The sequence below is a fragment of the Symphalangus syndactylus genome, chromosome 12, assembly GCF_028878055.3.
Source record: "Symphalangus syndactylus isolate Jambi chromosome 12, NHGRI_mSymSyn1-v2.1_pri, whole genome shotgun sequence".
NCBI classification, from domain to species: domain Eukaryota; kingdom Metazoa; phylum Chordata; class Mammalia; order Primates; family Hylobatidae; genus Symphalangus; species Symphalangus syndactylus.
The window spans coordinates 68385361-68412811 of record NC_072441.2 but is presented as its reverse complement, the minus strand read 5'-3'; the positions used below and the strand labels follow the sequence as shown (position 1 = coordinate 68412811).

The 27451-nt window shown below is 41.3% G+C and overlaps 1 protein-coding gene across 1 annotated transcript in view; it reads left to right on the top strand.

Annotated features, from left to right (window-relative positions):
- The window catches only part of CASQ2 (calsequestrin 2), a 69820-nt gene that overhangs the window by 20456 nt on the left and 21913 nt on the right, over window positions 1-27451 (top strand). The window contains exons 2-7 of the mRNA XM_063628038.1: window positions 4550-4634; window positions 8617-8717; window positions 11112-11223; window positions 16458-16531; window positions 22278-22408; window positions 23835-23880. Coding sequence (XP_063484108.1) covers window positions 4550-4634; window positions 8617-8717; window positions 11112-11223; window positions 16458-16531; window positions 22278-22408; window positions 23835-23880 — 549 coding nt within the window. The remainder of the gene's footprint in view (window positions 1-4549; window positions 4635-8616; window positions 8718-11111; window positions 11224-16457; window positions 16532-22277; window positions 22409-23834; window positions 23881-27451) is intronic.

The following is a 27451-nucleotide window of genomic DNA, read 5'->3' as shown; positions in this document are numbered from 1 at the left end:
TGTTATTGCCTGCTCTGTCTCTCCATCTATAGCACAGGACAGTGATTGGCTGTATTTAGTTAACCAGGGAATCTGGAAAAAAGAATCGAGTTCATTTGAGATAGCACCTCCCACTCATAAATCTTCAAAAATCACATATAAATATCCATAAGATAACCAGAAGGCCATGCTTTACATGCCTACAAGAGGCACACATTTGGATCTACCTAAAACCAAATAAAACATGGTAGTGCATGCCTAGGAGAGATCAGAGTTAAATTATCTGTTTAATTCTCAGAGTTAATTTCTTATTTTATGTCATTGGTTATTCTTACTATTATGAATACTTCTCTCCTATGCCAAAGGTAGAGGGGCTTAAAGAGCCCAGCGGTTAGAAGAGCACTGTGTCGTATCACTTTGGATGTGCTGACAATCATTTATAGCAGCGTTTTTCAGAGTGTGGTTTGAGATCTGCTGTGTTAGAATAATGGGGTGTGGTAGTGTGGTTTATAAAAATGTAGATTCCTGAGCCCCACCCAGGTCTACTTTCTACTCTCTTGTGCTGAGGCCCAGGAAGCCCCACTTTAGTCCCTGGGTGATTCTTATGCACACTGAAGTTTAAGAACCACCGTCAGAGGCTCATGTACTAGGAGTAAGGAAACTTACTATACCACAAAGCCATGAGGTCCCATTATTACTGACTCTGAATGATACACAAGGGAGCATTTAACTTAAGATTTTGACAGCACTAAACAGAACACAGGGGCTTATGTTGGAAACCAGAAAAGTCATAAATGGCCTTGTCTAACAGACTAAATGAAATAGAGTGAAGCCAAGTGACTTGCAGAAAGGTTGGTCTGTTTGGGCACTGCAGAAAATCTCAAGATGAGTCATACGTAAACACTGATGATGCCTTTCATCCCAAGTTTTGCCTAGTTCCAGCCAAAATAAAAGAAATAAGAGAAAACTGAATGAGGGGTGGGGGTGGGGCTTGGCTCATTTGTTACCTGCCATTCCAATCCCACCCCCGAGTCCCCAACCACCAGAGGTACTCCTCGGAGCTGCTCTTGGTGCTCACAATCCTTGCTCTTCGAGGAAGGGAAATGGTTAGAAGCCAGAGAGAAAGAAAGAGGCTGGGAACAGATGAAAAGGTGTGGGAGGGAAGAATGAATATGCAAAGAAAAACCTCAAGATGTTCAAAAGAGGAACTCTGAAGGAAAAGACACAGATACTGGGAAAAATGAAAGGAAGACATAAAAATTAAGAAGATATGAAAGAAACAAACATAGAAAAGAAAGTAGAGGGATTTATAGTATGAGTTGTAGAGCCAAACAGACCCAGGGTCAAACCATCAAGAAGACAATAAATCCTAAACGTGTCTGGACCAAACAATAGAACTGCAAAATACACAAAGCAAAAACTGATAGAACGGAAAGGAAAAATGAACAAACCTCTACGACTGGCAAACAAATAAAAAATTTAAGAAAACAAGGTATTCTTACCACCACTCTTATTCAAAATAGTGCTAGAAGTTCTCACCAGTGCAGTAAGAAAACATAAAGAAATAAAATGGCATGCAGCTTAAAAAAGAAGAAATTATTTGCAGGTAACAAAATTGTCTACCTAGAAAAATCTCAAGGAACCTACAAAACAAAAACCTCTTATAACTAATAAGTGAGTTTAGCATTAACATAAACAAATTAATTGTATATCTATATACTTGCAATAAACACATGGACCTAAAAATTAAAAATACAATACAATTTACAGTAGCTGAAATAATTTAACTGATTAGATATAAATCTAACAAAATGTGTGCAAGACTTGTAGGCTGAAAATTATGCAGTGCTAATGAAAGAAACCAAAGAAAATCAAATAAATGGAGAAACATACCATATTCATGAATTGGAAGACTCAACATAGTAAATATGTCACTCTCCACAAGTTGATACACAGATTTAATGCGATTCCTACCAAAATTCTAGTAAGATTTTTTTGTATGTATAAACAAGATTATTCTGAAGTTTATACAAAAATGCTAAAGGACTAGTATAGTTAAAGCAATTTAAAAAGAAAAGAATAAAGTGAAAAGAGATAGTCTACCTGCTTTCAGATATACTTGATCCTAGCTACTGCAATCAAGACTATGTGGTGTTGGCAGAGGAACAGATATATAGAGCAATGGAACAGAATCGAGAAACCACAAATAGACTCACATGAATATGCCAACTGATTTTTGACAAAGGTACAAAAGCAATTGATTGGATGAAAGACAGCCTTTTCACCAAAAAATGTCGGAACAGTTGGACATCTATTGGCAAAAAAAGAAAAACCTCAACCTACCTTAAATTTGACTCAAAGTGATTCACGAACTTAAATGTAAAATGAAAAACTATAAAACTTTTAGAAAAAATAGGAGAATCCAGGATCTGAGGCTAGACAAAGAGTTCTTGGACTTAACATCAAAAGTACAATCCATGAATGAAAAAAGTGATCAACTGGACTTCATCAAAGTTGAAAATTTTTGTTCTGTGAAAGATCCTGTTAAGAAGATGAAATTATTAGGATATTGAATGTTCTCAACACAAAAAAGTGATAAATACTTGAAATGATAGGTATGTTAATTACCCTGATCTGATCAATATACATTATATGAATCAAAACATCACTGGGTACCCTATGGATATGTAGAATTATTATTTTCCAAATAAAATAGAAGATGAAATAACACACATACAGAGTAAAAAAAATACTTGTAAAGCATATATCTGAAAAAGGACTGGTATTTAAAAAACTGTCAAAATTCAACAACCAAAAAGCAATCCAGTTGAAAAATGAGCAAAAGGTGTGAACAGGCATTTCATAGAAGAGAACATACATATGGCAAATCAGCACATTTAAAAATGCTCAACATTGTTAGCCAGTAGGAAAATGCAAATTAAAACCGCAATGAGATAGCACTACATACCTGTCAGAATGACTAAAACGAAAAATGGTTATGCTATGAAGTCCTGACAAAGATGTGGAAAAACTGGATTATTCATACCTTGCTCATGGGAAGGTAAAATAATACAGCTACTCTGAAAAATAGTTTGGCAGCTTCTTTAAAAACTAAACATGTAACTACCATACAACCCAGCAATTGTACTATTAGACATTTATCTCAGAGAAATTAAGACTAATATTTAACTCAAAAACCTATACACAAAAGTTTATAGCAGCTGTATTCATACTAGCCAATCACTGGGAACAACCCACATATCCTTTAATGAGTGAATGATTAAATAAACTATGGTACATTCATACCATACATTCAACTCAGCAATAAAAAAAAAAAAACAGCATATTGATACATGCAAAAACCTAGACAAGTCTCTACATAATTATGCTGAGTGAAAAACGTCAGTCTCAAAACGTTACATACTATATAATTCCATTTACATAACATTCTTGAAATGACAAAATTATAGGAATGGAGAACAAATTAGTGGTTGCCCAGGGTAAAAGAGGGGATGGGGACACGAACCAGTGGGTGTGACCATCACCCAAAAGGGATCCTTTTGGTGATGGAAATGTTCTGTATCTTAACTGTATCAATGTCAATAACCAGTTTGTAACATTGTACCTCCGTTTTGCAAGATGTTACTGTTGAGGGAAACTGGATAAAATGTATATCTCTCTGCATTATTTCTCACAACTGCATGTTAATCTACAATTATCTTTTTTTAAGTTTAACTAAAAAAAGTAGTATTAATATTTCATGATCTGCCTGGTAGCATCTCCATTCTGTTTGTTTCAAGTCCCTGTTCAAACAGATGGCAAGAATAAGGTCTCAGTCCTGAAGTAAGCAAGTATTCCCTACTTGCTCATATCTGCATTGCAGGAAGCTTAACATAATGCCAATCTTGTGCTTGGTGTCACCATCTATGCCGGTGTCTACCCAGAGTCGTTTTCAGCTATCTGTCCATCTAGGACACTGCTGCATCCTCCTGGCCTTTGGAGCCAAACCCCTGACCCCCGATACTCTGCTAGTCTCAATGTGCTTCAGGGAACCTTGAGAAGACATCTCAGGTCTATTCACCCAATGGGCATTCCTACTTCACAAGCCCAGGAGTGGGGGAATTGAGGGCAATGCTTGGATATTGAGGACATAGGCCTCCTTTATTCTTAGGTCCTCTTGTGTTCCCACTCTACCCCAGGTACATTTGGCAGCTAGAGAAAGGCTCAGGGCCTCTTGTCAGGCACCCATGCTTCCTGATTCCTCTTTCTCCCGATCCAGGTTTTATCTACTCCAAGGGCAGAAACTGGTATGTGACAGTGGATATATTCTTCCAAATTTTGTCTTAGGTCTGCTCCTCAGATTTTCCCTCCTTGATTCTCAGCATTCTCCTGAATCATCCTTCTCCTGAGGGGTCAAGAATACATTTCCTTTGCTGCTGCTCAACTTGGTCACATAGCAACAGAAAGTATAGAGGAAACCCTTCCGTTGATACATGAGGATAGTAATCCTGTAATATGTTGTACCATCTTTCTGCCCTTAGCACACTCATCTTTCCATTTGTTTCTTCAGCTTGTGGCCCAGGTCCTTGAACATAAAGCTATAGGCTTTGTGATGGTGGATGCCAAGAGAGAAGCCAAGCTTGCCAAGAAACTGGGTAAGTGTGATTTTTGAGATGCTGTATGTGGGAAAGAAACGAATGTGTCTTGCAAAAGGAAAAGTACAGTTGCAATTATTCTTGCATAAGCGGACTATCTTTTAAAATATATAAAACTATCCTGCATACCTTCATCTTTGGTTGGAGAAGAGTTTCGTAAAAGCAAATATAGGCCTGAATTGAATGGTTTCACATTAATCATGTAAGAGATTGTTGTATCAATACAATGAAGAGGGTTTCTTCCTGGAGAAACTGATGCTAAAGAGTCAAGCTTTTATTTTCAGCTTCTAAAGCAAGCTAAAAGTCCAGCTTCTCTTATCTCACCACTGTGGCGATCTCTCTGAGAGAGTTAAAAATTCTCTTCTTTCATCACATATTATTTCGTTTCCCTGCAGCTGAAGCAGCCAACAAAAGACAGCATTAATAGTAATAATGCCAGGGTAACAGTGCTTTTTAAATTTAAGGCTAAATCCCAGTTGGGCATTATCACCAAGGATGAGAGGGAGGACGTAGGTGAGGTATGGTTAAGTGACTGCACATGGAAGTTGTACTCTCTAGTGTCGATATGTCATGCTTAAGTGCAGTGCACTTCGGGATTCACAACCCTGTAATCCCAAAGAGAGAGAATATAGGTAGTTCCTCTGGTTTTCTTTTTCTTTTCTTTTCTTTTCTTTTTTTTTTTTTTGAGACAGGGTCTCACTGTCACCCAGGCTGGAGTGCAGTGGTGTGATTCCTGCTCACTGCAACCTCTGCCTTCTGGATTCAAGTGATTCTTGTGCCTCAGCCTCTAGAGTAGCTGAGATTACAGTCACACGCCACCATGCTTAGTTCATTTTTTTTGTATTTTTAGGAGAGTCAGGGTTTCACCATGTTGGCCAGGCTGGTGTTGAACTCCTGATCTCGAATGATCTGTCTGCCTCAGCCTCCCAAAATTCTGGGATTACAGGTGTGAGCCACAGCTCCCGGCCCGCTCCTCTGATTTTCAAACACTGACACACATGTACTGCCCATTTGGCTTTTTCTGCATGACCAGTGAAGAATGGCTATTAAAAAAATAGCGAGTTATAAAACAGGATCTTTGAAGAAAGGTTAACTGGATTTGGAGTAGTAAGTACAGAAAAAAAAAAAAAGATTAGTGGTGGCTCAATAAATACCTTCAGGTACATAAAAGTCCATTATCCTGGAAAATTACAGACAACTGTTTTCTATTTTATTTTCAAGAAGACCAGCCTTTTTTTTAAAAAAAGATTTAAATTATAGGAAACTATTTAGGACTATACAATGATAATGAGTTATTAAGAATGTCTGGGCACTTTGGGAGGCCAAGGGCGGAGGATTGCTTGAGCCCAGGAGTTTGAGACCAGCTTGGGCAACATAGCAAAACCTCATCTCTACAAAAACTTTAAAAATTAGCTGGGCATGGTGGCGTGTGCCTGTAGTGCCAGCTACTTGGGAGGCTGGGATGAGAGAATGGCTTGAGCCAGGGAGGTCAAGATTGCCGTGACTTCTGCCTGCATGATTGTGCCACTGAACTCCAGCCTGGGCAATAAAGTGAAATTCTGTCTCAAATAAATGAATGAATGAATGAATGAATGAATGAATAAATAAATAAATAAATAAAAATAAAGAATGCTTGGGATGTCTCTTTCCCTGGAGACATATTGAGGGATATTTTTCTCCCTTGAGTATGGGAGCAAAATATGTTAAACTCTTTTCCTAGAGTCAAAAACAGTTCAATGGCTGGGCTCAGTGTAATCCCAGCACTTTGGGAGGCCGAGGCGGGCAGATCACAAGGTCAGGAAATCGAGACCATCCTGGCTAACTCGGTGAAACCCCGTCTCTACTAAAAATACAAAAAAATTAGCCAGGCATGGTGGCGGGCACCTGTAGTCCCAGCTACTCGAGAGGCTGAGGCAGGAGAATGGCTTGAACCCAGGAGGCAGAGCTTGCAGTGAGCCAAGATCACACCACTGTACTCCAGCCTGGGGGACAGAGCGAGACTCCATCTCAAAACAAACAAACAAACAAACAAACAGTTTAATGAGTTCTGTCTCCTCCCCCAGAAGTCTGTTGATGCCTTCCCATTGGTTTAATGAGAAGTTGAATTTGGGAGAATTTCCAGCAAATTTAGTTAGAGAAAAATACTAGTGTCCCAGTGATCTAAAAATTTTGGGTGGACAAGCTGGGCAAGTATACATAAAAATAGACTAGCAAGGAATATGATGGGGCTTGATACACTGAAACAAGCTCAGTTTGGAAGAGTTGGGGCATGTTCCTTCTGGTTATTTGATCCCTGAGGGTTTATAGGACAGTGGAGGTATTTTGTGAACCTGCTCCTTCATCTTCATTCCTCTTCCATTTGCCTTATTTTGGCCTCTGTCAAGTTGTGCCTGAACAATTGCAGTAGCCTTCTTACTGTGGTTTTGCTCAAGACAAAATCCAACAGCAGGACACTGGCCAATGTTCCCTAGGGCACCTTTTGAGCTTGGCCATCATTGATATCAAGAAAATCCGGCAGGGCCAGACACGGTGTCTCATGCTTGTAATATGTGTGTGTGTATATATATATAATGTATAATTTTTCATATATATAAAAAATATATAATTTTTCATATATACGTATATATGAAAAATTAGCCAGCATTGTAGCACATGCCTGTAGTCTCAGCTATTCAGGAGGCTGAGGCAGGAGCCATGATCATGGCCCTGCACTCCAGCCTGGGTGACAAAGGGAGACCTTGTCTCAAAAAACAAACAAACAAAAAGAATACCTGGCACATTGCTCCTTTTGGTTTACAAATGGTGCCTCCACCATTTCCCGCCCATGTGCCAGAGGCTCCTTATACCTCATGCATGCCTTGGGACACAGCAGGCAGCAGTCCAGCCTTCCTGTCCCTGGAGGTTCTGCAAAAGAGTTCATTTGGAGAAAACTTTCTCCAGCTAATAGAGTTTTACAACAATCTAAGGAATTAAGGATGCCATGTAATTGGACTAAATGCCAGCTTTGGTTATTTAACATTCCTAAGGAGGAAAATGCATTTTTCCAACAAGCATTTGTTAAGGTACACAACATCAGACCAAGGGTGCTAAAGGGCAGCAAAATAAGAAGACGCTGAGCCTGTCCTTGCAACATCTACCAGCCAACTGGATAAAGAAGACGCGTGGCATTCAACTGGAACAGGAAAGCAAACTGTCCATCCTGGCCACATGTATTAATGGGTTGCTGATGTACACAGGCTCTGTACAAGGCACTGGGATACCAAGAAGACAATGATCCTACCCTCAGAGAACTCACTGTGATAGTGAAGATCTATAAATTGAGCTGAAGAAAGATCAATAATGGCATGAGCTCAGTGAGACTGAAGTGACCTTTCTTAAGAAAAATGAATCCTAAGCTGAGACCTGAAGAAGCTAACCAAGATGGAGGTCATTCCAGGCAGGGGGAACAAGAAAAACTAAGTCTAGAGAATAATGCTCAATGACTTTTCCTTTACTCACCTTTTCATACAAGCATGTGGGCAGGAAGTGAAGGGAGTCACACAAGGGACAAGAGAGCAGTTCTCAACGGAGTACAGGTCTACCCAAGGGAGAATGAAAGGGATAGATTTGGAAACAGATTTTGGAGGGAGTTTAACGCAAGGCTAAGGAGTCAGGTGGGCAGTGGCCGTTACAATTCTTTGATAAGGAGAATGACATGGGATCAGCTGTATTTTTGGAAAACTAAAGAAGTGGTGGGGTGGAGAATAGACTTTTCTTTTAAGTCAAAATCCAACTGGAATTGTTCTTGACTATTTCCAATTAAATGTCCACTTCAGGAGCTCTTCAAAAGTGTTATTTCAAGGCAACTGCTTCTTGGGTTAATGCTAGTTCCACTAATCCTGACCCCACTGTCACCCAGAAACCCTGAGCCAGACCTCAGCCAATGCAATCGCTCTTCCTATGTCAGGATGACCTTCTCTGTGGGCCTCTTTGTTTCTTACAGGTTTTGATGAAGAAGGAAGCCTGTATATTCTTAAGGGTGATCGCACAATAGAGTTTGATGGCGAGTTTGCAGCTGATGTCTTGGTGGAGTTCCTCTTGGATGTAAGCATTTATACACAGTGACCCTGCATGGAGCTGCCTCTGCTCAAATATAGGGAGAGATAGAATCCCAAAGAACAGACAAGCTGGAGAACCTGGCCTCATCTGTGACAGGTTTTTCAGAATTCACAAAACACTAAGGAGCACCTATATTATTGCACTGTCTACTCTACCGGGAAGGTGATCTTTAAGTCACCCTAGAAACTGTTGGGGGCCATGTAGTAGTAATATGCTAATTCCGTTACCAGTTATACATAGACATCTATTGAAATCTCCTTGGCTTTGCTCCACTGCTGCTGAAGAGGAGCTGGGGAATGTGGGGAGTGAGGGGGCTAACCAGCCACCTGAAGAGAGAGGAGGGATGGGAGTACCAATCAGCCAGGTCACCCTGAGTTAGCTACCCTCAGAGCAACATAGAGAAGTGGCAGAGCTAAACAGCCCCCCAATATCACACTTTTTCAGCCATGGACATAGCACACCCTCATATCCATATGCTTAGACAAACATAGGAACAAACATTATAAAAATATTTCATCCATAGATAAACTCACACTTTCAATAACCGCTGTGAAGTTCAATGCTTTGAACACATATTCTTGCACAGATAAAGAACCTAGCATTGAGCATCCATGCCGATGATTCCTTATCTACCAGCCAGTACCCAGTGGTCTATTGTTCTTTCTCTACAGTGTCAAAAACCAGAGGGAAGGCCAGAAGTGAGTTGGAAGCTACCTTTTACCAAAAAAAGTGCCATCTCATGACCCACTGTGCTTGGCCATCTCATTGACTCACTCCCACAAGCCCTAAAAAAGTTGAGAGGGGTGACAGAACAACTCTGGGACAGCATGGTGCTGCCCCAGCTTTATCAGCTAGGAGGAGGCTTTTGGAAATAAGACTAACTGCTTCAAACAATAAACAATGTGATTGACTTACTAAGTAGAAGGCTCCAGTTAGAGGAGACTTTACACTTGATCGAATCCAGACACTGGCTCCATTTTTCTCTGTAAATCACAGATAACTGTGTTTTCAGTATGTTGCTTGTGTCCTCAAGCTGACTATTCTCACGTTAGCTATAAGATGGCCAACAGTAGGAATGAATACATTACATTTCCTCATTCATATTTCATGATAGAAAAACAAATTTGGCTTCCCATTGCCCTTTTAAGAGTGAAGAACTTTTCCCAAAGCCTTCAGCAAATCTGTCCTTATTGGGCCAGTTACTTGCCCATTCCTGAATCAATAACTGGCAGGGGAAGTTATAAAATCCACCTAAATGTCCATCAGCAGATGACTGGATAAAGAAAATGTGGTATATGGCAAGGCGCGGTGGCTCACGCCTGTAATCTCAACAGTTTGGGTGGCCGAGGTGGGTGGATCACAAGGTCAGGAGATCGAATCGAGACCATCCTGGCTCACACGGTGAAACCCCGTCTCTACTAAAAATACAAAAATCAAAAAAATTAACCAGGCATGGTGGTGGGCACCTGTAGTCCCAGCTACTCAGGAGGCTGAGGCAGGAGAATGGCGTGAACCTAGGAGGCAGAGTTTGCAGTGAGCCTAGATCGTGCTGCACTCCAGCCTGGGCAACAGAGCAAGACTCTGTCTCAAAAAACAAAAAACAAAAAAAGAAAATGTGCTATATACACAAGGGAATACTATTCAGCTGTAAAAAAAAAAAAAGAACTACCATTTGCAACTATACAGATGGAATTGGAGAACATTATGCTAAGTGAAATAAGCTGGGCACAGAAAGACTAATACCACATGTTCTCACTTATTATATGTGGAATCTAGAACACGAGAATTTAAAGAAGCAGAGAGTAGTTATCAGAGGCTGGATGGGGGTGGGGGTGGTGGGAATGGAGAGATGATGATCGAAAGGTGCAAAGCCTCAATTAGACAGGAGGAATAAGATTTTGTTCTTTGAGATATATTGTACAGCATGGTGAATATAGTAAATAATATGTATTACACATTTCAAAATCACTAAAAGAGTAAATTTCAAATGTTCTCACCACAAAAAAATGATGAGTATTAGAGGTGATGGATAGGTTAATTAGCTTGATTTAATTATTTCACATATTTATAGATCATAGCAACACTTTACATCCAATAAATACAACTATAATTTGTCAATCTATGATTAAAAATAAATGCTTTTTAAAACTGGCAAAAGGAATAGGTTGCCCCCACCAATCATCTCACTCTTTGAGTTGAGGTCTATTCTTCAGAAGGTACTGCTGGTATCCTCACTGGGGGATTGTGGGGAGAATGGAATAGATATTTGAGGCACCAACCACAAAGTCCACTACAACTTCCCTCCAACGCATTCTGTTTCCCCAGTGAAGAAGGAAATCTCTTGTTTGAACATGTGTGTGTGTGTGTGTGGCATTTCAGCTAATTGAAGACCCAGTGGAGATCATTAGCAGCAAACTGGAAGTCCAAGCCTTCGAACGCATTGAGGACTACATCAAACTCATTGGCTTTTTCAAGAGTGAGGACTCAGAATGTAAGTTGTCTGCCAACCCCAGCCGATCATTCTAAAAGCTAGATTCCAAACAAGGTATGTCAGGTTACTCCAAAAGAGGATGGGTCTTCAGCACCTCTTTTGCTGGGTAGAATAGATGTTAGAATTCTTCCTGAGCCTAACACAGTGGAGTACATGTGCAAAAATTGTACAAAACAGTCAGGAAAGCTGAAAGAATATTAAGGTGGGGCCAGGTTCTCTGGCTTTAAAGCAGGCTGAGTGTTCTACAAAAGAGAGAAAAGCCCTTCTCCACTTTTCCTGCCTACCCACCTCCCAGTAGGATTCTCCCCTACAATGGGACAAGCAATGGGCTGTCTCCCTGTCATTGGCAGCTCCTATGGTCACCAGCTGGAGAGCTTTGCAGTCAATTGGAAAGCATGAGTGGAAAACTGGGGTAGGAATGGGCTTAGCAGCGGCTACAGAATGTGAAAAATCACTGGCCAAGCCCACAGCTGACCACCAAGGCTGCCTGTCATAGTGCAGCCACACCCTTGGGCATATTCCCTTTGAAAGCTTTGTGACCAGGTTTTGGGTGGACACAGGACCTATGATAACATCACCACAGCCCTATAGGGATGAGAGGGTGGTGGGGGTGAGTCAGAAAGAGCAGGCAGAAGGGACCAGGAGAAGTAAGCACTTGAGTACTGTACATGTTTAAAAACTGCTTTGGCAGCATGGCCCCAATAAGGTAGGCTTTTTTCTGGTATCTCAGCCTTGGAGAGAGGAACAGCATTAGAGGGGGTGAGCATAACTCTGGTAGCATTCATACAAGTAGGAAGTGCAAATGTGGGCTGCTTATGACTATTTCTGGGAACCCCAAAATATTCTGAAATTGTTTGCAAACCCATTTCTTTAACCAGTCTGCCCACTAGCATCCTTAGTCACCTCATCAACAACCCATTCATTTTCTGTCTCCCATGCCCCGACTTAACTCTCTTTTCATTTGCTTCATTAAAACCTCCATTTACAGTGCTTAAAATGAATGTGCTAGAGGGAACTGGCTAACCAGGGAGATTTGGCCCAGTTCTTCTTTAGGCAATTTTATTTTAGTTTGTACATTTCCATATCAGTGCTGACTACTCTGGGGTGCTTCTCCTTCCCCTTCCTTTTCAGTTCCTCTGTCTCAATTTGTTTCCATCTTTATGTTCCTCTATCCTTTTCATCCATGTAGCTCAGGATAGCAGATAAGAGGGAAGCAAAACCAAGGTTAGGATAAAGAGCACACCTTTCAGTACCCTTGGCGTCTTCCCCCGCCTAGACGAATCATCATAATAATACTATTTAATTAACACATTTCATATGCTAGGGCCTATGCTAGGAGCTTATATGGATGCCTTAATTTCATTCTCACAACAAGCCTGTGAGGTGATTATCATTATTATCTGCATGTTAGTGATGATGAAAGGGTGGAACAGAAAGGTGCAATTAACTTGCCCATTATCACATGGCTAGTATGGTGTACAAAGTAATATGAAATATATGACATATTGCATTGTAAAATATCTCCAATTTAAAAAAAAATTTTGAATGAGAATCTTATGCTCATTCTTGATATAGCTTTTTTCTGAGACTTAGTTTTGCTTTGTTGCCCAGGCTGGAGCGCAGTGGCATGATCTTGGCTCACTGCAACCTCTGCCTCCCAGGTTCAAGTGATTCTCCTGCCTCAGCCTCCTGAGTAGCTGGGATTACAAGTGCCCAAACCCACGCCTGGCTAATTTTAGTATTTTTAGTAGATATGGAATTTCACCATGTTGGTCAGGCTGGTTTTGAACTCCTGACCTCAAGTGATCCACCCATCTCAACCTCCCAAAGTGCTTGGATTACAGGCATGAGCCACTGTGCCCAGCCCAGGATATAGCTTTTTGATATTAGATTTTATGCTTAAAATAGCAATATGAAACCCTGATCAAGATTTTAAATGGTGATCTCTTCAAATTCTTGATGGTCACCATCGACAAGAGACTTCACTTGTATATGTGGATAGTGACAAATCGGAGGACAATATCCATTGCTTTTTCTTTTTTGCGGGGGGGTTGGAGTTTCATTCTTGTTGCCCAGGCTGGAGTGCAATGGTGCAATCTCAGCTCACTGCAACCTCTGCCTCCCAGGTTCAAGCAACTCTCCTGCCTCAGCCTCCTGAGTAGCTGGGATTACAGGTGCCTGCCACCATGCCTGGCTAATTTTTTGTATTTTTAGTAGGGATGGAGTTTCACCATGTTGGCCAGGCTGGTCTGGAACTCCTGACCTCAGATGATCCAACCGCCTCAGCCTCCCAAAGTGCTGGGATTACAGGTGTGAGCCACTATGTCCGGCCTGCTCTTTCTTTGACTGATGAGCATTCTTTTTTTGCCATTGGACGTAATTCAGATAATTCCATCTCTAAAGTGTCCTTCAAGGGCACTTAGTCCAATCTGACAGCTATCGCTTTTCTTTTCATTGACAAATGTAATGTTCATATTCCTCATAATAATTTGAATGAATTTGAAAGGATTACAGATCTTAATTAAATTTTGTATATCATCAATATTTCAAAATAATAATGAAGCTTTTCCTTAGGAATACACAGATATTGCTCCACTGATCTTAATAATCATTCTTAAAATTTAATAAATTTGCTAGTGAATCATTTTAACCTCTTTTTAAGGTTGAATTTTTGTTTTTAAATTTATAAACTTTGTTAGTACATTATATATTTCACGTAGTCCTTGCAATTTTCAATTAAGTACATTCAGGTAGGTGTTTAGCAAGATCTAGCCTTTTTTGGAGCCAATAATGATCCCTCAAAATATTTTCAAAGTAAGCATAATTCATAGCATAGTTTTAAATCTAGTTTTTAGCTGATAAACTCTTTGTAAAATTCTTGCCCAGTTAACCTACTTTAGGATGAAAGAGCAGAGAGAGATCTCCTGAACCCATTTCTTCACCAAAAGCTATAAAAAGAAGGAGTTATACAGGTTTGAATGTTATTGGAGTCACTTTTAAAAAATAACAACCTTTTTGTGGAATGCAGATTCACTGGCATTTATATGATGAACTTTTTCTCTGAATAAATATTATTTGAATCTCAAGATTTTCAGAAAGAACTTGATGTAAAGCCTTTACACCTTCTTGTCATTGTAGCTGCACTATCAATACATGAACTTGGACATTCAAAATCTGACTTCAGAGTTTAACCGTGTATAGAATTCATATACTGTAAAGTTTATACATTTAATTGTGTACACTTATCTTGTGCAGTGCTTTCAGAATCTATTTTGACATGTTAATCTACTTCTTTGAATGTTTCATCCCCAACAACTTGGTTTGGTTCTTCTTTGTAAGACAGATGATATTATTCCAAGCATTTCTGGTCAGGGTTTCTAAATGGTGCCATCAACCACACCCAGTTACTAAAATCTGTGATACTAATATCCAGTATGCACAACCCTGAGAGATGGGGAAGAAAGGAGAGAAAATGCTAAGATAAGTTTTTAGTAAGCTGGAGGCTGGGAATTCAACGTTCAGGAGCCTAGTCCAGAAGCCAAAAGAGTCATCAAAGAAAGTGGGAGAGGGGTCTGACTGCAAGGGACCAGGAACAGGCTGATCAGGAGGCAGGGAAAGCCTAGAGATGACCTGAGCTCCATCAGAGCAGAAGACAAGAAGAGGCTTCTTGGAAAACAACTGCTGTTTGGCTGAGGCTAAAGGTCAAGCCACATTTTGAATCACCCATCTGGAGGTCACCCTGCTCCGTTCTTCATCTTAAAGTGATGTAGACCAGCTCTCCAAGAGAGGAAGGGAAGCTCCTGACACAGGCCTAAGCCATTCTTTCCATCAGGGTGGCAGTTCATGGAAGGGAGGAGAAATTCATCAGGGACATGGGGATTGGAAAAGAGGGGGACAGAGGATTCTGATAGAGACCACCGCTGCTTTAGACACAGATGGCTTAGGTGTTGCTTTAGCCATTCTATTTCCTTACCTTCACTCCATTCATTCTTCAAATGCTCTCAGCCATCTTCTCCCCTCCACCCAATTCTCGACCCCAGCTATGAGGTTACAGGATATCTTTTTTGACTACCCACTTACTTTTATGAGGACAAGTTAGTGTGAGTGTGTATCAGTATGTGCAAGTATTCTCATGACTTACCAACCCCTCTCTCACCTGTGTTTGCGGCACTCACCTCTGTTGTAACAACTATCGTGTTGCATTTTGATTCTTTAAGGATCAGTAGCTCTCTCTAGGCTGAGAGCTTTTGAAGATCAGTATCTGTGTCTTACTCATTTTGGTATCCTCTGAATTAACATTGTTCTAAAAAAATTTTGATAGAATCTTAGTAAATTCTGCAAGGTCTCAGAATTCTAACAAAGGCTTATACTTCTGATGGTTAAGGGAAATGGAATTCCATGAAATGGAAAGAAGTTAATCTTGTTAAGAATAAATCACAGGCTCATTGACTCTCAGGCTTATAGCATTTATTCATAACCACCACCACCGCCACAATTACCATCATCACCCTCACAACTAAGGCTTGAGGACAAATCTCTTTCTCAAGTAACTCCCCAGGTGTACCAAGGTACAGCACTCCCACACTCACCTGATCTCATACTGCCTCAGCCAATATGGACTCGAGTTTGAGACCACAGTCAATCAAGGGCTTGATTAAGTTTAAGAAATCCTCTTGAGGCATCAGAATAAAAAAGAAAACTTTAAAATGAAAAAAGGGGAAAGAAAACTAGAATTCAGCAACAGGGGTACTTCCATTAAGAAGTTTAAAATACTTCTGTGATGTCAATTGTGATTGAGGTTACTTTACACTGTGAGATGAATTTCCTTCTTACTTAGGGCCCATTTATTCTGGCAAACTGCACTCTCTCTAGAGGGCATGATTATAAGTAGAAGTGAGTTAGAGTGAAAGGCCTTTTTATTTCGGTTTGGAGTTTTACGCGTCTTTTTCTCTCTCTTGTCCTCCCAGTTCCCTCTGTTTCCTGCTTTCTACCTGCAGTTCATAAAAGTGTGGTGAAGGGGTCTTCTCTTGGGCGTTTGAATGCCAGTCAATTCCAACTCCTTGGGGGAAACTATGGGTTTAAATAATATTAAATAATACCTATCTAAACAATATCTACTAAATTATTATCCAATCAGGATTAATTGGCTTTCTACTCTCTACATCATTTAAAAAGAAGATTCTTCAGTGTGCATCTTGAAAATGTCTCTCCCTTCATCTTTATTTTCCCTTTAGACTACAAGGCTTTTGAAGAAGCAGCTGAACACTTCCAGCCTTACATCAAATTCTTTGCCACCTTTGACAAAGGGGTAAGTACCTGTGAAACCCCAATTTGAACAGTTTTGTAGGCATGAAGAATTAAAGTTTGAACTCCCACCACTCTTTCTTTTCTTTTAGCAACATTAACCATCCTGCCTTGCCTCTTTCTCTAGAAGGGTTAAGAATTATATCACTAAATCACTATTGGATTTAAGATGAGTACAAAGATGACTAAGTCAGAGGATGTAAGAATATTTATAAAAACATTCAAGGAAAAGTGACAGCCCACCGTTATCTTCTCATACACTGAGATGGGAAATGTGTGGGCCCAGAGTGTGCCAGCCCACTGAGCTACCGCTTCCTTTTTCCTTAGGGGATATCCTCTCCCTTCCTGGGGTTGCATACTTCCCCTTCTGCTGTGTCAGGATGGGAAGTAGAATGGGAACTCCTCTGTGATGAGTTCAAGCAAGTGTTCTGTGAAAAACAAGAGGAAGCCAGTGAGCTGAAGCAGGGAATGGGCATGGTGGGATGAGATTGTGTTCAGTTCATGTATATGATGAACCGCTTCTGTGGACGTAGCTCTGTCTTCAAGCCTATGATCCAGAAGAGTGGTCTATAATCCAAGTAACATGATCTAAACTTGAAGAATGTTTATCCTAATTAGTTGTATTACAGTTGAGAGGGATCTTGAGCAAGAATATTCAGAAAAACTATTAAGTGTCTATTATGAGCTAGGCGCTGTGGCTCACACCTGTAATCCCAACACTTTGGGAAGCTGAGGGGGGTGGATTGCATGAGCCTTGGAGTTGGAGACGAGCCTGGGCAACATAATGAGACCCCTTCTCTACAAAAAATACAAAAATTAGCTGGGTGTGGTGGCACACACTTGTAGTCCCAACTACTTGGGAGGCTGAGGTGGGAGGATCACTTGAGCTCAGGAGGTTGAAGGTGCAGTGAGCCGTGATCGTACCATTGTACTCCATCCTGGGCAATGGAGTGAAATCCTCTCTCAAAAAATAAAAATAAAAATATAAAAAATAATAAATTCAAAAAAAATTTTATGTGCCAGAGTCTGTGCTAAGAAATCTCTTTGTGCCAGAGTGTGTGCTAAGAAGTTAACATGGATTTTCTTCACTTCATCCTCTCAACACTCCCATAAGGGAGGAATTAGTATCCTCATTCTACAGAAGATGAAACTGAGGTGCTGAAAGATTAAGTGATTTTTTCATGATCTTGTAGTTACTGAATTGAGAAGCTTGCTATAATCTCAGACCAGCCTGACTTCAAAGTCAATGCTCTCTCCTACTTTACTCCAGAGAAAGAAGCAATATATGCAAACTGCCTAGCTGGTGTTTGGCACACAGGAAGCATTCAGTAATAGCCAGCTATGAGCACCATTGTTCATAAGAAGGCAGTCATCTAGGCCCAGGAAGTGGGAGGCTTGGATAGGATATTAGTAGAGAAAGGGAGGAACAGAGAAGCCAAAACTGAATCCATTACTGACATATGGTTCTGATGGAACATTTGGTTCTAACGGACTAGGTGTGTCTAAAGTGGCTCCTGGGTAAAAATCCAGCTGAAAGGAAGAGAGAGGCAGGCCAATTAATTTGGCCAAACAACAATGACTTAGTTTTTAGAGGGGTGGTTCAACGTTGAGCTCAGAGTAGTATCTGTTTGTAGAAGTGCCTCCTAGTGCAACTGTATAGCTTCATGCCTGTTGTCCATGAAAAAGGTGAGGTCAGGCTATGATTAAAAATTCAGAGAGATGCTTTATTAAAACTCTGTAGGACACTGAGTCATAAGTGCCAGTGTTCGTGTAGCCTTGTTGGATTTCAGAACATTTAAAAAGACAAAGGCACACAGAGGGGAGAGCACTGAGAGGACTCTGATGCCATTTGGTTCTTAAGAACTTGCATCCTTCAGTTGGGGTGGAGGGGGTGTTCAAGGGGAGATGGTGGGGTCCAGAAGGCATGACTGCACCCGGTAGAGCCTCAGTGGTTTCCAGCAGGGAGTGCTAGGACAGAAGAGGGGAAAAATAATAAATGTGAAGTGGCTGAAAGGACTTGTTTGTACAACACACCCTAGGGAATCTCAGAGGGACCTGGAGATGCTTTGTTGAGGTCTGAAACCAGGAGAGGCAAGGGACAAGAAAGCACTAATGTAGTCACAAAAATGCAAAAAACAACTGGCACTAGCAAAAGTGGATATAACAAGAAGATCAGGCCGTTGATGAGATGATGAGAGAAGGCCTCAAAATAACTTAAGAAAGCAAGTCTTGGCATCAAGACAGCAAAAATTATGAAGCTACTAAAAACATTAGGAAATCTAGGAAGAAGAATCTATTGAGGAACATGAGATGGGATTATGAGTTCTATTTTCTAAAAGTTGGGGAAACATTCAACTGGAAATGTCTTTAATTAATTAATTAATTCAGTCATTCATTCACTCAACAAGTATTTACTGAGTGCCCTTTATGTGCCAGGCACTCTTCTCAGTGACAGGGACACAACATTGAGAAAAGCAGATTCCTGCCCTTTAGAATTTAAAGTTTATTGTGGGAAAGAGAAGATGGAAAGACAGAAAGTTCAAAAGTAAACAAACCAATAAATACATCATATGAATTGCAGGACTGTAAAGAGGGTGAGATGTCATGGCTGCTGATGTAAATTTGGCAGTCAGTAGATCCCAACCACTATCCATATTAGTATCCTCCAACAAGCTTTTAAAACCATTGGTCTCTGGGCCCCAGCCCTGGAAATTTTAATTTTTTAGGGTTGTGGCAGTGTCTGGGAATCTGCATTTTCGAAAGCCTCCCAAGGAATTTTAAAGGGTGTGCAGGTTTGGGACCAGTACTGATCTATTGATACTAATCCTAAATCAAGCCACATGAAGGCCTAACCTCTCTGAAGAAGCAGTTAGAGCAAGAGAGGGTCAGAGGGCCAAGGATGGTTCCACTCTGCTGCACCTCCCAGCCTGAAAAATATCAGTTCTTATAATCTCATGTCCCCGCCCACTGACCTGTTCCTCTCTTTGTCTGAGTGAACAATGAGACAAAAAATCACTTTCTTTTTTAAATCACACTGGAGCCAAAGGGAGCTGTGACTAAACAAAGTTAGTGGAGAAGATAGATGTTGGGAAGACCTAAATTTAGTAATGGCAAAAACCATTACTTTTGGCAAAAACTGCGATTACTTTTGCACCAACCTAATACTTGAGTTGGTTTCAGTGGCAACAACTAAAATGGCTTGCTAACTGGAGGAAAAATGATCTGTATCAAAATTCATACACATGCACATGTCAGAAAATTGGCATTGTACTTTGTAGTTTTCTTTGCTAAAATCTTTTCCAACTAGTTAACAGATAAAAGCATGAAAGAATTCATTTTTATGGACCCATTTGGTTCTTAATAATATAATTCATTCTTATACAATGCTAATACCCATGAACCAGATCTCCTCCTGGAATAATGCCTTGGATTCAGTAGGCCCCACTAAATACTTACTGAATAAAGGAATGAATAAAAGCTTCAACCAGTCAAATCCCCTTCAGTCCTTACCATCCAAGATAAGATTAATAAGAATGAAAGAGGGGGGTTGGGCGTGGTGGCTCATGCCTGTAATCCCAGCACTTTGGGAGACCGAGGGGGGAGGTGGATCACCTGAAGTCAGTAGTTCGAGACCAGCCTGGACAACATGGCGAAACCCCATCTCTACTAAAAATACAAAAATTAGCTGGGTGTGGTGGCCTGTGCCCATAATCCCAGCTACTCAGGAGGCTGAGGCGGGAGAATTGCTCGAACCTGGGAGGCGGAGGTTGCGGTGAGCCGAGACTGTGCCATTGCACTCCAGCCTGGGCAACAAGAGCAAAACTCGGTCTCAAAAAAAAAAAAAGAAAAAGAATGAAAGAGAGGGATTCTCTGAGATAAAAGATGAGGGCACTCCAGTGAGACAGTGAAGAGATCCCTGGGAAATTTTACTCAGCATTTCCAAGACTTAAATTAAGGATACGACAATCCAATTTTTACATTCATAGACAGCACTGTGGACCCAGACACTGGCATTCAGAGACTGGAGACTATCACCACCACCAGGTGGGTTTGACTTCTGGCTCTGCTCCCTCCAGATACATGATCCTGACAAATTTCTTACCCAAATTGTGCCTCAGGTTCATCGTTTGTAAAATAACTATAATAATCATTCTTACCACATACAATCAAAGTGAGAATTAAACAAAGAATCAACCTAAAACACCTGGCAGCGGTGCCTGGCACATGATAAGCACTCCATATGTTTGTTATTACTGTTTTCATTCTGATCACTTCTCCTTTCATGGAAACAGTCTTCTGGTTCCTAGAATACATAGTGAGTGAACTCAGAAAACCAGAATTCAATGCCATTTTCTTGCCCACTCTGGCTCCCTGCCTCATCACCCCATCATCCACATCACCCGCCTACCCCTGAGAAAAGGGAAAAACAGTTAGAAAAAACTCCACGTCTCCCTCTCTTAAAATTAACCTGACAATAAAATCTCCCTTGACTGACTATAGCTGTCAACGTGGCCTGTTTTCTTGATCTCTGAGTAGGATGCTGGAATTTCTCTTGCTTAAGTACTATATGAAATGCCTTTCAGAATATAGTGACCTGGAATTCATAGCAATTGATGACAAAAACCAAATGGATATCAGTGTTTCCTCAGAATGGACCTCCTTGTGTAAGAGCTTATGCAATACCCAGCTCCTCCCCTTCCCCAGTTAGTTGCAGCCGCCCTGGGTCATGGCACCACGGGTTACCATCACAGTGCGTCAGCTCTTAGGCAATTCCTCTTCAGCTTAAAGGGAACCACTATTCATCCCTGTGCTTTCTTGAACCACAGCTCTGAACTAGAAAAGAGTGGCATTTGGTTTTCTGTAGAGCATTGCACATTCCAGGCCTCTCAAATCATTTCACAAACGGAGGTCCTGAGTTCAGCAGCTGTGCAGGGAAATAGCAACCATTCTGCCTTGACAACACACTGAACATGTGGCCGCTTTAATCCAGAGAGAAAATGTCTTCCAGGCTATGGGCTGGCTCTCTGAGCTCTTTATCTGTTGTAAGATGAGCAAATCATGCTGGCTTACTGGGGTCTGTCCAAGTTTTAGTACTGAAAGTCCTGCATCCCAGGGAGCCCTTCCACCCAGAACAAAGCAAGATGGTCAGTCACCTCAAAACTGCTGACAAACTGGGCAGCTCCCAAAGCCTGACAAACCACAAAGCAAGCTGGGTACTGAGAGATTTAACTGTAGGGCCAGCACTTCAACGTAAAAAGCAATTAGGGCTATGAGCAGATCAAAGACAGGCTAATGGTTTGAGTTCTGATTCTGAGTACCTGTATGCCTTAAGGATCTCCATCAATTGCCTGTTTTATCAACATTGGTTCCATTAAATCCACACAACACAGGATAGTAAATATGCTCCACTGGCATTTGCTTCCCATCCAGCCCTGGCAAATGCAGTAGAGTGATGGTGATTGTAGAATTAAATTTCCCACTTTGCATCTCAACGGCTCCCTGCCCCTGCCTGACCCTTATTTGCTAGATAAGTCTTTTTCCTTCCTATCTTTCCTTCTTTGATCACAAAAGAAGATTGGTCTAGCCAGGCCTTGGGTGATGAGTTCCTATCACTTCAACATTGAAGTTAAAACTGTACATCTGTTTCTATGTCTTTGCCAGAAAACATACACACTTATCTTAGATGGACAACACATTGCTATTCTAGACTAGCATTCAAATAAACTTTGTCTTATTTCCAATGGTTACAGGTTGCAAAGAAATTATCTTTGAAGATGAATGAGGTTGACTTCTATGAGCCATTTATGGATGAGCCCATTGCCATCCCCAACAAACCTTACACAGAAGAGGAGCTTGTGGAGTTTGTGAAGGAACACCAAAGGTGCCTGAGATGGCATGTGGGGGCTGGGGGCCTGGGGTCTGGGGAATGGAGAGGAGCCTCTCTGTGCTAACATTTCAGACCTGCCAAGAGCAACAACCTAGTTAGTACCCCAGCAGTACAGAACTCAGTAGTATGGCTTTGTTGATCAGTGATGACTAGCAGGGATGTTATTACTTCTGAATCTAAGTCTGCACCTGCAAGCAGAGTTTGATAAATCCCTCAGTCAGCAAATGCCCTCAAAGCCAGGGCAAGATATAAATAAAATTCTATACTAGGAATGATAGCAATTTAGTGAAAGTTCCTGTATACCAATAACTATGCCCAGTGCTTTAGGGAAACTATTTTATCTAATCTCCAACCTTACGGAGTAATTATTATTATCCCAATTTTACAGATCAAGGAATTGGACTTAATAGTTAAGTAACTTAGCCAAGGATGAACACTCTATGCATAGAACTTCTGGGAGAGAAATGCTTGATACCACTTAGTGTAGTTCTAGCATGGATCAGCAAACTTTTTCTGTAAAGAACAAAATGGTAAATATTTCAGGTTCTGTGGGTCAGATGGCGTCTGTTGCAACTACTTAACTGCGGCTGTGGCATGAAAGCAGCCATGGATCGTGTATAAACAAATGGGTGTGGCTGTGTCCCAGTAAAAGTTTATTTAGGAAAACAGGAGGCCCTGGCTGGATTTGTCCCACCAGCTGTAGTTTTTTGACCGCTGCTCTTGAGGGAGGGAAGATATGGGAATATGGAACATGGTAGTGGACTCACTGGCTTGTCCATCCACCCCACCTGGCATGTACATGAGTGTGTTCATTGGACCTGCAGTACTGTGATCCCCCTCACCTGGACGGTCCTAGTTCCTTCAGGAAGGCAGTACTTGGAGGAACAGATACTAATATGTCCAGCACTATTTGCCAATATTCAGAAAGAAATGAAACTATGAGCAAAATATAGATCCTGTCTGCTCCCCTAAATATCCCTAAAGGACTTTCAATGTATACCCCAGATGATAAAACAAAGGCAGTTTTAACCTACAAAATCCGAGATTTCCTGTTTTCCCCCTCAGGTTTCTCATTCCAGGCCTGCTGTGGGCTCTCTGGAATGGTGGCTATCTGTGAGGAGGGAAATGGCATCTTGTCCTGGGAATGAGCTGACCCTGTGCCCTCTGACCCATGTTTGTAATCGACTTTATAATTCTTGGATCAGTGGGTCTATGAAAAGGCTGAGTGGCTTGGCCCAGCTCGCTGTCTGACACAGCAGAGTAGAGCAGGTCTGTTTCCTTAGAAGATAAGTGGGTTTTTAGGGCTCTCCATGCCTTGCAAAGGAACCATCAACTCATTTTACATTTCATGATGCTGTGGCTGCCATATCTGCCACAGTGATCCTTACTCAAGGAAGCTCCTTCTTTTTTTTTTTTTCAGACCCACTCTACGTCGCCTGCGCCCAGAAGAAATGTTTGAAACATGGGTAAGAAAGAGGCAAACTCTCCTTGCCTTGTAGAGATGAGTATAGTCCCAAAGAGGAGTGCTTCTTAGATTAAGTCCCCAAACTCAAACCAAGCTTTATTTGGCTGAGGTGGATGTCTAGATGAGTATTTGAAACATGGACAGATTGGATACGAGGGCTCACAACTGTAATCCCGGCACTCTAGGAGGCCGGGGCCGGGGATCACTTGAGTTCAGGTGTCCGAGAGCAGCCTGGGCAACATAGCAAAACCCTGTCTCTACAAGAAAATACAAAAAGTAGCCGAGCATGGTGGCATATGCCTGGAGTTCCAGCTATTTGGGAGGCTGAGGCAGGAGGATTGCTTGAGCCTGGGAGGTCAAGTCTGCAGTGAGCTGTGATCCTGGCGCTGCTCTCCAGCCTGGGCAACAGATTGAGACACTGTTTCAAAAAACCGAAACAAAACAAAACAAAAGCATGCACGTCATGCTCAATTAAAACACAGTTCTCCATGGATCAATCTAAGCCTCTTTGGTACTACTCACTAGGCAAAATTACTCTTAGTTCATTTCCCACAGTGACTATAGCTCCTGTTCATTGACCATCAGAGCCGCACAGTAACACAGTGGAAGGAACTCAGGTTACAAAGTAATAGAGACTTGGGTTCAAGTCCAGAATCTGCCACCTAGTAGCTTTGTGTCCTATGTCAAGTCCTGTGGCCTTTCTGAGCTGTCTAAATTTCCTTATCTAAAATTGAGACTTATAAGGATGAATATGAAGAGTTCAGAATATGGTAGCTGTTTTTTTAAACTATCAACTGAAGGCACTGGCAAGCAGCTGAGCCAAATTGTCCTCTAGGTCTGTGTCATGGATAATATGTCAGGCAGCTCAAATAGTGTTAGATAGAGGGCCCTGGAGATAAACCCCCAACCCACACCTTATGTACAGAATTTCATAAACAACAAAGGCTGTGGAGCATTTTTCAAAGCGTTCCATGCATCTTTTTATTTGCATCTTCCAATAGCTCTAGAAAGTGATGTAGAACAAGTATTATTAATTAGTCGGGCATAGTGGGGCATACCTGTAGTCCCAGCTACTTGGGAAGTTGAGGTGGGAGGATTGTTTGAGCACAGACGCTTGAGGCTTCAGTGAGACATGATAATGCCACTGCACTCCAGCCTGGGCAACACAGCAAGACTCTGTTCCCCAAACAAACAAACAAACAAAAACCAAGTACTATTTTAGCCCCATTTTACATAGTCAGAAACTGATGCTCATACAGCTTAATCATTAAAGGACACATAACTAATAACCATTAGTTCTTGGAACTTAAATATAGGCCATCTGGAGCCAAACCTGGTGTTCTCTGAAAAATGCCTCCCCAGAGTGACTATGTACCCACAAGGGGCCATTTGGGGTGAGGGCTGGGAAGGAGGAGAAAGGAATTAACACGGAAGTATTTATCTATTTAATTCTTTGAAGTGACGGATGAACAGAACCAGGGAGTAACTTGACACTGTTTTACTGGTCTGTAACTTACTTGGATGTTTGAAGGTAGAGCAAACATTTCACAAGATACCAAAGGGTAAATAATACAGTCCAGAGGAGCGGACTATTTAATAACAACTCAGCACAATAGAAACAAACTTTCCTAACATTTAAACCTTTCAAAGATATTAAAATGGTCTTATCGCTAGGCATAGTGACTCATGCCTGTAATCTCAGCACTTTGGGAGGCCAAGGTGGGTAGATCACTTGACGTCAGGAGTTCGAGACCAGCCTGGCCAACATGGTGAAACCCCATTCCTACCAAAAAATACAAAAATTAGCCAAGTATGGTGGCAGGCGCCTGTAGTCCCACCTACTCTGGAGGCTGATGTAAGAAAATCACTTTCATCTGGGAGGCAGAGGTTGCAGTTAGCTGTGATTGCACCACTGCACTCCAGCCTGGGCAACAGAGTGAGACCCTGTCTCCAAAAAAAAGAGTCTTATTAATATATTTTAAAATAGTAATAGCAAAAAGTTATAATAGTGCTTTAAAATCATATTTTTAATTGTTTTTACTTTTTACCCTAAAATAATTTCAGATGTACCAAAATAGTGCAAAGAACTTCATTATCTCTTCACCTAGATCTCCCAAATGTTAACATTTTATCATGCCTTCTACCTACACAGATACATAGATAGATAGATGATGATAGATTAGATAGATAGATAGATAGATAGATAGATAGATAGATAGAGATAGAATTATCAAAATCAGGAAATTAACACTGACATAATAAGTCTACTACCATTATTCAAATTGGCCAGTTGTCCGAGCAATGTCCTTTACTGCAAAAGAAAAACGTCTCTTTTTCCTGGCCCAGAATCCAATCCAGGATTCCACACTTGCATTTGCCTATGTTTCTTTTTCTTTTATTATTATTATTTTTTTTGAGACGGATTCTCCTTCTGTCACCCAGGCTGGAGTACAGTGGCACCATCTTGGCTCACTGCAGCCTCTGCCTCCCAGGTTCATGTGATTCTCCTCCTTCAGCCTCCCAAGTAGCTGGGATTACAGGTGCATACCACCACGCCTGGCTAATTTTTGTGTTTTTAGTAGCGACAGGGTTTCACCATGTTGGCCAGGCTGGTCTTGACCTGCTGACCTCAGGTGATCCTCCCTCCTTGGCCTCCCAAAGTGCTTGGATTACAGGCATGAACTACCATGCCCGGCCTGCTTATGCTTCTTTAGTCACCTTTAATTTGGAACGGAGTCTTGGTCTTTGTCTTTCACGGCACAAAATACCACTTTAAATTGAAAGTCATTATTGATGTTCTCTTTTGCTATGGCTTTATCTTCAGTTTTTTTCTTTTTATTGTCTTTATTCCTAAGAGGCAAGTCTCAATTATCTAGGTTCTAGGAAGGGGGGGAATATAACACTGTGGACCCTGGACCCCTTCTCCCAGGTCTTTCCTTCCTGTCATAGCAATATCACTCAAGATCATGGTGTTCTGTAGATGGGGAGCCTGTGTCCTCACATATCCCACACTGCTGCAGAAATACTCCCTGTTGACACATTAGAGGCAGATGTTCAGAAAGGAAGTTCGGTGTCTGGTTTCATTGGAACTCATTCTCTCCTTTCTTTTCATTTAATGAATAAGATAAAATACAGCCTTTTGCTATAATATAAAATAATGGTGATGGCTCATATTTTCCACATTATTGCATATCGAATTGTTCTCAACTTGGGGAAGGGCAGCGTATTTAATTTAACGAGGTAGAGAAAAGGGCAACTGAAATGGTTTATTCCTTCCCTCCCCGTTCTGGAACAGCCCCATGTCTTACCCAGGAACCCTAACCAGACCTAGTCTGCCTGTCATTCAAGTCTCTAACTAGAGGGAAGGCAGGACAGGCCTCTCCAGTGTCATCTTTGTTTCCCTGAAAGGGAGAAACAGAAATCAGTCCATCCAAAGGACCTCTGAGGAGCCACTTTCCATTCCCCCTCCTCTACCTGGGCCCCCTAGCAGGTCACTTCTCTAAAGAGTGGCATCTCTGTGGGCCACGTGGCCACAGCAACTTAAACCACAGATGTGGTTGTGGAAAGTGACC